At 47.5% G+C, this 12,818-nt stretch overlaps 1 protein-coding gene across 1 annotated transcript in view; it reads left to right on the forward strand.

The window, feature by feature from the left end:
• LOC120050940 (traf2 and NCK-interacting protein kinase-like) overlaps positions 1-12,818 on the forward strand; it is a 72,836-nt gene that overhangs the window by 24,476 nt on the left and 35,542 nt on the right. Inside the window, exons 6-18 of the mRNA XM_038997485.1 lie at positions 2,486-2,576; positions 2,670-2,800; positions 2,905-2,959; positions 3,095-3,173; positions 3,282-3,457; positions 4,058-4,124; positions 4,257-4,455; positions 4,617-4,745; positions 8,264-8,452; positions 11,334-11,498; positions 11,759-12,004; positions 12,339-12,448; positions 12,527-12,630. Of these exons, the coding sequence (XP_038853413.1) occupies positions 2,486-2,576; positions 2,670-2,800; positions 2,905-2,959; positions 3,095-3,173; positions 3,282-3,457; positions 4,058-4,124; positions 4,257-4,455; positions 4,617-4,745; positions 8,264-8,452; positions 11,334-11,498; positions 11,759-12,004; positions 12,339-12,448; positions 12,527-12,630 (1,741 nt within the window). The remainder of the gene's footprint in view (positions 1-2,485; positions 2,577-2,669; positions 2,801-2,904; positions 2,960-3,094; positions 3,174-3,281; positions 3,458-4,057; positions 4,125-4,256; positions 4,456-4,616; positions 4,746-8,263; positions 8,453-11,333; positions 11,499-11,758; positions 12,005-12,338; positions 12,449-12,526; positions 12,631-12,818) is intronic.

Below are 12,818 nucleotides of genomic sequence, written 5' to 3' on the forward strand. Positions count from 1 at the left end.
CCTACTACTGTTGTTTCGTCTGCAAACTTGATGATTGAGTTGGAGGCGTGCGTGGCCACGCAGTCATGGGTGGACAGGGAGTACAGGAGGGGGCTGAGCACGCATCCCTTGGGGGGCCCCAGTGTTGAGGATCAGCGGAGTGGAGGTGATGTGTCTTACCTTCACCACCTGGGGGCGGCCCATCAGGAAGTCCAGGACCCAGTTGCACAGGGCGGGGTTCAGACCCAGGGCCCGAACTTAATGATAAGCTTTGTGGGCACTATGGTGTTGAATGCTGAGCTGTAGTCAATGAACAGCATTCTTACATAGGTGTTCCTCTTGTCCAGATCGGGGCTCCCGAGTGGGGCAGCGGTCTAATGCACTGCATCTCAGTCCAAGAGGCGACACTACAGTCCCTGGTTCGAATCCAGGCTAAATCACATCCGACCGTGATTGTGAGTCCCATCGGGCGGTGCACAATTGGCTCAGCGTTGTCCGGATTTGGCTGTGGTAGGCCGTCATTATAAATAAGAATTTGTTCTGAACTGACTTGCCTAGTTAAAGGTTAAATGTAAAAGATGGAATTGGGCAGTGTGCAGTACGATGGCAATTGCATCGTCTGTGGATCTATTGGGGCGGTAAGCAAATTGATGTGGGTCTAGGGTGTTCGGTAAGGTAGAGGGGATACGATCTTTAACTAGCCTATCAAAGCACTTCATGATGACAGAAGTGAGTGCTACGGGGCGATAGTCATTTAGTTCAGTTACCTTTGCTTTCTTGGGTACAGGAACAATGATGGACATCTTGAAGTGGGGACAGCAGACTGGGATAGGGAGAGATTAAATATGTCTGTAAACACTCCAGCCAGCTGGTGGAAGGTTTGGGAGGTTATGGGAGGTTTGGGAATCACTTCCTTTTAGGTTGTTGTAAAATTTAACGGATCTTTTCTGGAGTTTGATCATTAGCGGGTATCGGCCTAATTCTGCTCTACATGCATTATTTGGTGTTTTACGTTGTATACTGAGGATATTTTTGCAGAATTCTGCATGCAGAGTCTCAATTTGGTGTTTGTCCCATTTTGTGAATTCTTGGTTGGTGAGCATACCCCAGACCTCACAACCATAAAGGCCAATGGGTTCTATAACTGATTCAAGTATTTTTAGCCAGATCCTAATTGGGATGTCAAATTTCATGTTCCCTTTGAGGGCATAGATTAGTTCCTTCTTGCCTTGTCACCCTCTCTCACCTCTCATTCTCTAACTCCCCCACATCTAAAACTAATGCAATCAACATATTTTGGAATGAAACCTGCTGACATTAAATAGTGATGAGCTTTGAGGGCAATATTGTGTTGAATGCTGAGCTGTAGTCAATGAATAGCATTCTCACATAGGTGTTCCTTTTGTCCAGGTAGGAAAGGGCAGTGTGGAGTAGAAATTGGGGCGGTATGCAAATTGGAGTGAGTCTAGGGTTTCTGGGATAATGGTGTTGATGTGAGCCATGACCAGCCTTTCAAAGCACTTCATGGCTACAGACGTGAGTGCTACGGGTCAGTAGTCATTTAGGCAGGGTACCTTAGTGTTCTTGGGCACAGGGACCATGGTGGTCTGCTTGAAACGTGTTGTTATTACAGACTCAGGTAGGAACAGGTTGAAAATGGCAGTGAAGACACTTGTTGGTCAGCGCATGCTCAGAGTACACGTCCTGGTAATCCGTCTGGCCCTGCGGCCTTGTGAATGTTGACCTGTTTAAAAGGTCTTACTCACGTCGGCTACGGAGAGCGTGATCACACTGTCGTCCAGAACAGCTGATCATGCATGTTTCAGTGTTACTTGCCTCGAAGCGAGCATAGAAGTTATTTAGCTCGTCTGGTAGGCTCGTGTCAATGGGCAGCTCTCGGCTGTGCTATCCTTTGTAGTCTGTAATAGTTTGCAAGCCCTGCCACATAAGACGAGAGTCGGATCCGGTGTAGTACGATTCAATCTTAGTCCTGTATTGAAGCTTTGCCTGTTTGATGGTTCGTCAGAGGGCATAGCGGGATTTCTTATAAGCTTCCGGGTTAGAGTCCCGCTCTTTGAAAGCGGCAGCTCTACCCTTTAGCTCAGTGCGGATGTTGCCTGTAATCCATGGCTTCTGGTTGGGATATGTACGTACAGTCACTGTGGTGACGACGTCATCAATGCACTTATTGATGAAGCCAGTGACTGAAGTGGTGTACTCCTCAATGCCACCGGAAGAATCCCAGAACATATTCCAGTCTGTGCAAAACTGTCATGTAGCTTAGCATCTGCTTCATCTGACCCCTTTTTTTATTGACTGAGTCACTGGTGCTTCCTGCTTTAGTTTTTGCTTGTGAGCAGGAATCGAGATGATAGAATTATGGTCAGATTTGCCAAATGGAGGGAGAGCCTTGTACGTGTTTCTGTGTGTGGAGTGTGTCTTATAATAACCAACAGTTATCGCTCTCTCTCTTTCTCTCTCGCTCTCTCTCTCTCGCTCTCTCTAGGGTCTGACCCATCTCCACCAACACAAGGTCATCCACAGAGACATCAAGGGTCAGAACGTCCTGCTGACAGAGAACGCAGAGGTCAAACTGGGTGAGACGCATAGACAAACAGGAAAACAGACAGACTGGTGGACGGACAGATCAAAATGTTTCACGTGTGTGTGTGTGTGTGTGTGTGTTCCAGTGGACTTTGGAGTGAGTGCCCAGTTGGACCGTACGGTGGGGAGGAGGAACACGTTTATAGGGACGCCATATTGGATGGCTCCTGAAGTCATCGCCTGCGACGAGAACCCTGAGGCAACCTACGACTTCAAGGTACCACAGTAGGCTCTGTGTATGTCTGTTTGTGGGTTTAGTGTATTTTCCCCGGTCATCTCAATCCCTCCTAACTCCTCTCTGTCTCTCTCTCTGTCTTTCAGAGTGACCTGTGGTCTCTGGGTATTACGGCTATAGAGATGGCAGAAGGAGCACCGCGTGAGTACCAATGCCTACCACAACACAACGTAGGCTGGCACAACAGTGAATACTGTGGCATAAGACACTATTAGACGTCGTGTGCATTAGTTGGAGGTATCATGGTTTGTTAACCCTTTCTCTCCCTCTCTGCAGCACTGTGTGACATGCACCCAATGAGAGCTCTCTTCCTCATCCCCAGAAACCCCGCCCCCAGACTCAAGTCTAAGAAGTGGTGAGTTATCACACGCATGCACACACACACACACACACACACACACACACACACACACACACACACACACACACACTCACTCACTGTGTTGTCTCTGTGTGTGTTCAGGTCTAAGAAGTTCCAGTCGTTCATTGAGAGTTGCTTGGTGAAGAGTCATGGTCAGAGACCCAGCACAGAGCAGCTGTTGAAGCACCCCTTCATCAGAGAGCTGCCCAACGAACGACAGATCCGCATCCAACTGAAGGACCATATCGACAGAACCAAGAAGAAACGTGGAGAGAGGGGTGAGACTGACCGCAACAGACACACACAAGCACACACACACACACACACACACACACACACACACACACACACACACACACACACACCAGTTATACACACACACACACACACACACACACACACACACACACACACACACACACACACACTGTACCAGCTGAAGAAAAGTCAGCCAAAAGAAAACAAGAAGGTTCAGATCCAACTGGATGATGTGTGTGTGTGTGTGTGTTTAACTGGTGTGTGTGTGTGTGTGTGTGTGTGTGTGTGTGTGTGTGTGTGTGTGTGTGTGTGTGTGTGTGTGTGTGTGTGTGTGTAACTGCTGTGTGTGTGTGTAACTGGTTGATGTGTGTGTGTGTGTAACAGGTTGATGTGTGCGTGTGTGTGTGTGTGTGTGTAACTGGTTGACGTGTGTGTGTGTAGCTGGTTGACGTGTGTGTAACTGGTTGATGTGTGTGTGTAACTGGTTGACGTGTGTGTGTGTGTGTGTGTGTAGCTGGTTGACGTGTGTGTGTAACTGGTTGATGTGTGTAGCTGGGTGACGTGTGTGTGTGTGTGTAACTGGTTGATGTGTGTGTAACTGGTTGATGTGTGTGCTGCAGATGAAACAGAGTATGAGTACAGTGGCAGTGAGGAAGAGGAGGAGGAACGGGACATGGGGGAGCCAAGGTAGGGTGTGTGTGTGCTTGTGCGTACATACACTATTGTTTGCGTGTGTATTTGCCTCCAAATGTGTAGGAGAGAGATTTCCACTCATAAACCCTCCCTCTCCTATCTCTCCTCTGATTGGTCTTTGTCCAGCTCCATCATCAACGTCCCTGGAGAGTCGACGTTAAGGCGGGACTTCCTGCGGCTGCAGCTGGCCAATAAGGAGCGTTCTGAGGCTCTGCGGAGGCAGCAGTTGGAGCAACAGCAGAACGAGGAACACAAACGTCTCCTGTTGGCAGAACGACAGAAACGCATAGAGGAGCAGAAAGAACAGAGGAGGAGACTGGAGGAGGTGGACTGCATGCTTTTCACTCCATCATGCCCACCTGAACACAACTTTTCTGCTTCAGATGGTTTCTGTTCACATTGCATTTTCCAGCACGGCTCGGCTCAATTACATATCTGGTGACAGCTATGACGCTCTCTCTCCCTCTCTCTCTCTTTGTCTAACAGCAACAGCGTAGGGAGCGTGAGATGAGGAAGCAACAGGAGAGAGAACAGAGGAGACGCTATGAAGAGATGGAACAACTACGGAGAGATGAGGAGAGGAGGCACGCAGAGAGAGAACAGATACACACACAGGTAACTCTCAGGTGCGCACACATCCACACACTTATCTCTCTCACTCTTTTACACACACTAACTCATTGACCAGGAATCACCCCAGTCTGCCACAGCTCTGTTGACATTTAGGTGTTATGTTCCAGGGCAGTAGTTAGGGTCTGGGGCTAGGGCCTGGATGACTCTGCTTCATGAATGCTTCTCTTTCACTCTGATGTTTAACACTCACTCTCTAATAAAACGTGTTTTTCTCTCTTACACACTTGATTCAATATTAAGTACCTTGGGGTGGTTCTATACATCAAGTCTCTTTTCTTGGTTATGCCTTTTTATTTTTCTTCGACTGAATCTGTTTATCACTGCGCTCTCTCTTTCCTCCCTTCTCCCTTCCTCTCTCCACCTCCTATCATGTCACTCCATCTCGCTTCTATTTTGGTTTTAATCCATACTTTGGTTTCTTTCTCAAAAAATATTTTCCTTAATCTGTCTTTGTACTCTCTATCTCACTCCCTCTCACCCCCTTGTCACCCCCTTTCTTCTCCTCCTTATCACCCCCTTTTTCCTTCTCCTCACCCCATTTCTCCTCCTCCTCCTCACCCCCTTTCTCCTCCTCCTCACCCCCTTTCTTCTTCTCCTCACCCCCTTTCTTCTTCTCCTCACCCCCTTTCTCCTCCTCCTCACCCCCTTTCTCCTCCTCATCACCCCCTTTCTCCTCCTCATCACCCCCTTTCTCCTCCTCCTCATCACCTCCTCCTCATCACCCCCTTAACTCCTTTCATCCCCTTTCTCCTCCTCGTCACCTCCTTTCTGTCTCCGTTGACTGCTCTGATCACTCACCTGGCTGCTCTGGGCTCTGATTGGCTGATCTCCTGGCTGTCTGGCCTGTGATTGGGTAGGAGTATATCCGTAGGCAGCTGGAGGAGGAGCAAAGACAGCTGGAGATTCTACAGCAACAACTACTCCAGGAGCAGGCTCTACTGATGGTAACCGCTCATCCTAGACCTCTCACCCCTAAGTCCTAAGCCTATCACCTATCCACAACAACCCCTTATCTCTCTTGTTGCACAAGCATATACACTATATATACAAAAGTATGTGGACACCCCTTCAAATGAGTGGATTCGTCTATTTCAGCCACATCCATTGCTGACAGGTGTATATACAGTTGAAGTCGGAAGTTTACATACACCTTAGCCCAATACATTTAAACTCAGTTTTTCACAATTCCTGACATTTTATCCTAGTAAAAAATCCCTGTCTTAGGTCAGTTAAGATCACCACTGTATTTTAAGAATGTGAAATAGTAGTAGAGAATTATTTATTTCAGCTTTTATTTATTTCATAACATTCCCAGTGGGTCAGAAGTTTACATACTCAATTAGTATTTGGTAGTATTGCCTTTAAATTGTTTAACTTGGGTCAAACGTTTCGGGTAGCCTTCCACGAGCTTCCCACAATAAGTTAGGTGAATTTTGGCCCATTCCTCCTGACAGAGCTGGTGTAACCGAGTCAGGTTTGTAGGCCTCCTTGCTCACACACGTTTTTCAGTTCTGCCCACAAATTTTCTATAGGATTGAGGTCAGGGCGTTGTGATGGCCACTCCAATAACTTGACTTGGTTGTCCTCATGCCATTTTGCCACAGCTCTGGAAGTTTGCTTTGGGTCATTGTCCATTTGAAAGACCCATTTGCAACCAAGCTTTAACTTCCTGACTGATGTCTTGAGATGTTGCTTCAATATATCCACATAATTTTCCTCCCTCATGATGCCATCTATTTTGTGAAGTGCACCAGTCCCTCCTGCAGCAAAGCACCCCCACAACATGATGCTGCCACCCCTGTGCTTCACAGTTGGGATGGTGTTCTTCGGCTTGCAAGCGTCCCCCTTTTTCCTCCAAACATAACGATGGTCATTATGGCCAAAGAGTTCTATTTTAGTTTCCTCAGACCAGAGGACATTTCCCCAAAAAGTACGATCTTTGTCCCCATGTGCAGTTGCAAAGCGTAGTCTGGCTTTTTTATGGCTGTTTTGGAGCAGTGGCTTCTTCCTTGCTGAGCGGCCTTTCAGGTTATGTCGATATAGGACTCGTTTTACTGTGGATATAGATACTTTGTACCTGTTTCCTCCAGCATCTTCACAAGGTCCTTTGCTGTTGTTCTGGGATTGATTTGCACTTTTCGCACCAAAGTACATTCATCTCTAGGAAAGAGAACGCGTCTCCTTCCTGAGCGGTATGACGGCTGCGTGGTCCCATGGTGTTTATACTTGCGTACTGTTGTTTGTACAGATGAACGTGGTACCTTCAAGCGTTTGGAAATTGCTCCCAAGGATGAACCAGACTTGTGGAGGTCTCCAGTTTTTTTCTGAAGTCTTGGCTGATTTCTTTTGATTTTCCCATGATGTCAAGCAAAGAGGCACTGAGTTTGAAGGTAGGCCTTGAAATACATCCACAGGTACACCTCCAATTGACTCAAATTATGTCAATTAGCCTATCAGAAGCTTCTAAAGCCATGACATAATTTTCTTGAATTTTCCAAGCTGTTTAAAGGCACAGTTAACTTGGTATATGTAAATTCTGACCCACTGGAATTGTGATACAGTGGATTATAAGTGAAATAATCTGTCTGTAAACAATTATTGGAAAAATTACTTGTGTCATGCACAAAGTAGATGTCCTAACCGACTTGCCAAAACTATAGTTTGTTAACAAGAAATTTGTGGAGTGGTTGAAAAACGAGTTTTAATGACTCCAACCTAAGTGTATGTAAACATCTGACTTCAACTGTAATTGAACACACAGCCATGCAATCTCCATAGACAAACATTGGCAGTAGAAGGGCCTTACTGAAGAGCTCAGTGACTTTCATCGTAGCACCGTCATAGGACGCCACCTTTCCAACAAGTCAGTTTGTTACATTTCTGCCCTGCTAGAGCTGCCCCGGTCAACTGTAAGTGCTGTTATTGTGAAGATCACCATGCATAGTACCAACTGCAAAGTTTGGTGGAGGAGGAATAATGGTCTGGGGCTAGGCCCCTTAGTTCCAGTGAAGATACATTTTAACGCTACAGCATACAAAGACATTCTGGATGATTCTGTGCTTCCAACTTTGTGGTAACAGTTTGGGGAAGGCCCTTTCCTGTTTCAGCATGACAATGCCCCTATGCACAAAGCGAGGTCCATACAGAAATGGTTTGTAGAAGAACTTGACTGGCCTGCACATAGCCCTGACTTCAACCCCATCGAACACCTTTGGGATGAATTGGAACGCTGACTGCAAGCTAGACCTAATCACCCAACATCCATGCCCGACCTCACTGATGCTGTTGTGGCTGAATGGAAGCAATGTTCCAACATCTAGTGGAAAGCCTTCCCAGAAGAGTGGAGGCTGTTATAGCAGCAAAGGGGGGGACCAACTCCATATTATTGCCCATGATTTTGGAATGAGATGTTCGACACGCAGGTGTCCATACTTTTGGCCATGGAGTGTACTTTGTGTTTGTGCATTTGTTTCCTGTGTAAACTGTGCGTGTATCTACAGGAGTACAAGCGTAAGCAGATGGAGGAGCAGCATCAGGCTGAGCGTCTCCAGAGACAGCTGCAGCAGGAGAGAGCCTACCTGGTGTCCTTACAGCAGCAGCAGCAGGAGCCACGGCCACAAGACACCAAACAGCTGTACCACTACAAAGACACAGCCCCCAATAACGACAAACCTGCCTGGGCCAAGGAGGTACTGTTCGCACGCACACACACATCACACACACAGCGCTTATAGATGTGTTCAGTATATTTGGTTACACACCAACAGTATATTATGTTTCCTACAATGATCTCTCTCCTCTCAAGATTGAAGTTTTCTGAAGAGTGGGAGCCCTGTATCATTGCTATGTCTGGACTATAAGATATATCAAAATGTCTCTCTCTTTTTCCAAAACACAGTGTCTCCATCATGGACTCTTCCACAGTAATAAATGTGTGTGTTTGTGTCCACATAGCTATATGTGTTTGATGTGTTCAGTGACAGTGTGATGTTCTGTCTCTAGGTAATGCGTCAAACCCAGAGTAGCTCACCTCGTATTCCTCCCATTAAGCACCAGTCCTTTAACCAGCCTCGAGATGCCAGCCTCGAGATGCCAGCCTCGAGATGCCAACCTCGAGATGCCAGCCTAGCACTCCTCCTGTTCCCTGGTTACACCCCCTGCTCCCGTCCCCCCTCCTACCCTGCCCAATCAAGTCCCTCCAGGGAGAGGCTTCTCCAATCTGAAGGCAATAGTGTGACCGTTCCGTGTATACGTGTGTCCTTCGCCCCTGATCCTGCCCCTGACTCCTCTCATCCAATCATGCGTCGCCCTGAGGCCAGAAGGAAGAGCCCTGAGGGAAAAGTTCAGGAGTTGAGGGGGAGGTGTCCAGGTCGACGGGTCAGTGAGGGAGACACCCATTTCCGGTGTTTCTGAGACACTTCCTCCCTCTCTCTCTTCAGAGGTGGACTAACCCTAACCTTTAACCCTTGGCTGGTGTGTCTGTGGAGCTCTCTTTCTCTCTCCCATCCCTCCTTTCTTCTGAACGGGACTCTCCTTTCCTTATTAACAATTTTCTCTTCCCTTACACCAGGGGACGGACTCCTGAAAGAACCCTTGCTGGAATGTTCTATGTTCTAGAGTAGCTGCTAGAGAGTTCTAGAATGGTGGCTGGATGTTTCTAGAATGGTGGCTAGATAGTTCTAGAATGGTGGCTGGATAGTTCTAGAATGGTGGCTGGATTGTTCTAGAATGGTGGCTGGATTGTTCTAGAATGGTGGCTGGATGGTTCTAGAATGGTGGCTGGATGGTTCTATGTTACTGGTGTTTTTTAGAATGGTGGCTGGATAGTTCTAGAATGGTGGCTGGATAGTTCGAGAACAGATTTCTTTTCTCTACATTCTAGAATGGTGCCTTGTGTATTTTAGAATGGTTATACATCTCTCTCTTCCTCTAGAACACATATGTCAGAGTCAAGGCCCGCGGGCCACATCCGGCCCGCGAGAAGGTTTTTTACGGCCCCTGGGATGATCTTGATTTATTATTAGAACCGGCCCGCAGACCGCAGCAAGCCGGCAGCCCGCAGATCTTTTACACGCACCAATACTACATTTCCCACAATGCAACGGTGACGCACCGAGCAGTAGGCTGCTTCATTTCAATATTTATTGGCACAGCAGTCGTCAGCATCACAGTAAAATTAACTTTCAGATACCCATCAAAAATGGCAAAACGGAAGGTGGACACTGAGAACCGGGGGTTTCAAACAAGGTGGGAGTCGGAGTATATGTTCACGGAGGTAGCTGGAAAACCTGTGTGTCTTCTGTGTGGAGAAAGTGTGGCGGTACTGAAAGAGTATAATCTGAGACGACATTATGAAACGAAACACGCGGACAAAAACAAGAATATGGACATGGAACAAAGGCTACAAAAGGCTAGATTTTTGCACTTTATTTTATTGTATTTCAATCCAATTATATTTTAAAAATATTTCAGTTGAGTGGATGATAGAAAATTGCTATTATTGTTTTTTTCTTTGAAGTAAATTTAGCCCACTTTTGCTAAAATAGAAAATATAGGCTACTGATGGTGCCTTGAATACCGGTTTCTTTCATTTAATGTTCATGTTATGGGGATTTTTATATAAAGGAAATTTGTCTTTTGTGTCTGTTGAAAATTAAAGATTACTGACAGAGCCATAAGAAAATATTGCTTTATTTATCTGATCATATTGGAATATATTTGTTAGGTTTTCAGTAGGTTCAATTAGGTTCACTAGACTATATGCGTCATTTAAAAAATTTTCAATGAACATTCGAACAGTCCGGCCCTCGGCTTGTAGCTAAATTTTTTATTTGGCCCTCCGTCCATTTGACTTTGACACCCCTGCTCTAGAAGTCAGACTCTGTCAGTCAAACTGTTTTAGTCTGCTTTATACATAGGCTCCATGTTGTTAGGGACACACTCCAGCTCCTGATTCAGCCTATATCCAAGCCACACACACACAGACACACACACACACACAGACAGACACACACACACAGACAGACACACACACACACACAGACACACACACACACAGACACACACACACAGACACACACACACACACACACACAGACACACACACACAGACACACACACACACACAGACACACACACAGACACAGACACACACACAGACACAGACACACACACACACACAGACACAGACACACACACACAGACACACACACACAGACACACACACACAGACACACACACACACACAGACACACACACATATCCGGCTTGCCCCCCAGTGGCCACTGTGAGCTGATGTAGGGCAGCCATAGCTATATCTGTCTAAACCCACATGGGTGTATCTGCTTCCCTCTGGACTCACCTAACCCCCCCCCCCCCACACACACACACCCACACGCAAAAAAAGGCACACTGTAGCCAGGTCTGTCTGTGGTCTCTGCTGAACATGGCTTCTCCTCCATGGTAATAAGGGAAACTGGAGGTTTGACGCACGTCACACATGCATGCATTGATAATCTGTCACTGACTGCCAGTATAAATGAGTGTGCTCTAACTGTGTCTGTGTGTCAGGTGGAGGAGCGTTCCAAGCTGAACAGACAGAGTTCTCCAGGTCTGCATCATAAAGTGTCCAACCGTATTTCCGACCCATCCCTGCCGCCCCGCTCCGAGTCCTTCAGCAGCGGGGGCATTCAGCAGGCCCGAACACCACCCATGCACCGCTCTACAGAACCACAGGTGTGTGTGTGTGAGAGACTGGGAAAGTGGATGGGCACGTTTACCCTTTTTGATGTTTGTTTTTCACTCTGAGTAACTCTCCCTTCCACCCTCCTCCCCATCCCGTTCCCCCACCTTCCATTCCTCCTTTCCCCTCCTCTCCTTTCCTCACCTTCCTCTCTTCCTCCTCTACACCTGCTCCTCTACCTGCCTGGTCCTGATGTAAACCTCATCCTCTGGTCCTGATCTGATCTGGTCCTGATCTGTTCTGGTATTGTCAGATGGCCCACCTGGTACAGGTGAAGTTCCATGGTCTGTCTGGGTCCCAGTCTCTCCATGACCCTGCTGGGGTCACAGGCTTGTCGCCCTCCCCGTCCCCCTCCCCCGGCCGCCCCCCCATGCCCCGCCAGAACTCTGACCCCACCTCAGACACCCCTTCTCCTATTCCTCTCCCCCGACTCGCTCCCCCACTCGACAAACTGGACCGCAGCTCTTGGCTACGAACGGACCTAGACCTACCTCCCAAGGTCTGCATGACAATGTCTGTGTTTCTATCTGGAATGCAATGTGTCTGAACTTTTGGCGCCCCTTACGATTCTTAATCTCAAATCTCTACGTACATATTTTGGCAAATTTAGTTTGAGATTGAGATTGAGAATACAGTACATGATCCCACATTTACACCTGTTCTAACAGGTTTTTATTGTGTGTGTGTTTGTGTGTGTTTGTGTGTGTGTGTGTGTGTGTGTGTGTGTGTGTGTGTGTGTGTGTGTGTGTGTGTGTGTGTGTGTGTGTGTGTGTGTGTGTGTGTGTGTGTGTGTGTGTGTGTGTGTGTGTGTGTGTGTGTGTGTGTGTGTGTAGGTGCCCCAGAGGACCACGTCTATCTCTCCAGCCCTGGTCAGGAAGCACTCTCCTGGGAGTGGACCTGGGGGCCTTGCTCCTAGAGCTGGATCACACCTGATACGGGCCAGGTACACACACACACATACACACTCCATGCTCCTTTGTGAATCAGGCACTTGATGTTGTGTTTGTGTGTGTTGCCAAAGTAACCCAGACCTGCGGAGGACTGATGTCTCCATGGAAACAACCCTGAAGAGGACAAGCAGCAGCAGCTCATCCAGCTCCTCCCAGGGGGGAAGCAACGAGAGAGGTACACATACCACCACACGCAGGGGGTTTCTCAATATGCATACCACCGTGCTCCACACGCTCATGCTCCGAGTGCATTCTCCAAGGACGTTCCCTTGAGTACTCTGGAGAACACATTAAACATTCCATTTGAGAAGCACTCACACTCCCCCCACTGTATTTCCTCACGCTGCACCTCCCCCCACTGTA

The sequence above is a fragment of the Salvelinus namaycush genome, chromosome 7 (assembly GCF_016432855.1).
Source record: "Salvelinus namaycush isolate Seneca chromosome 7, SaNama_1.0, whole genome shotgun sequence".
Taxonomy (NCBI): domain Eukaryota; kingdom Metazoa; phylum Chordata; class Actinopteri; order Salmoniformes; family Salmonidae; genus Salvelinus; species Salvelinus namaycush.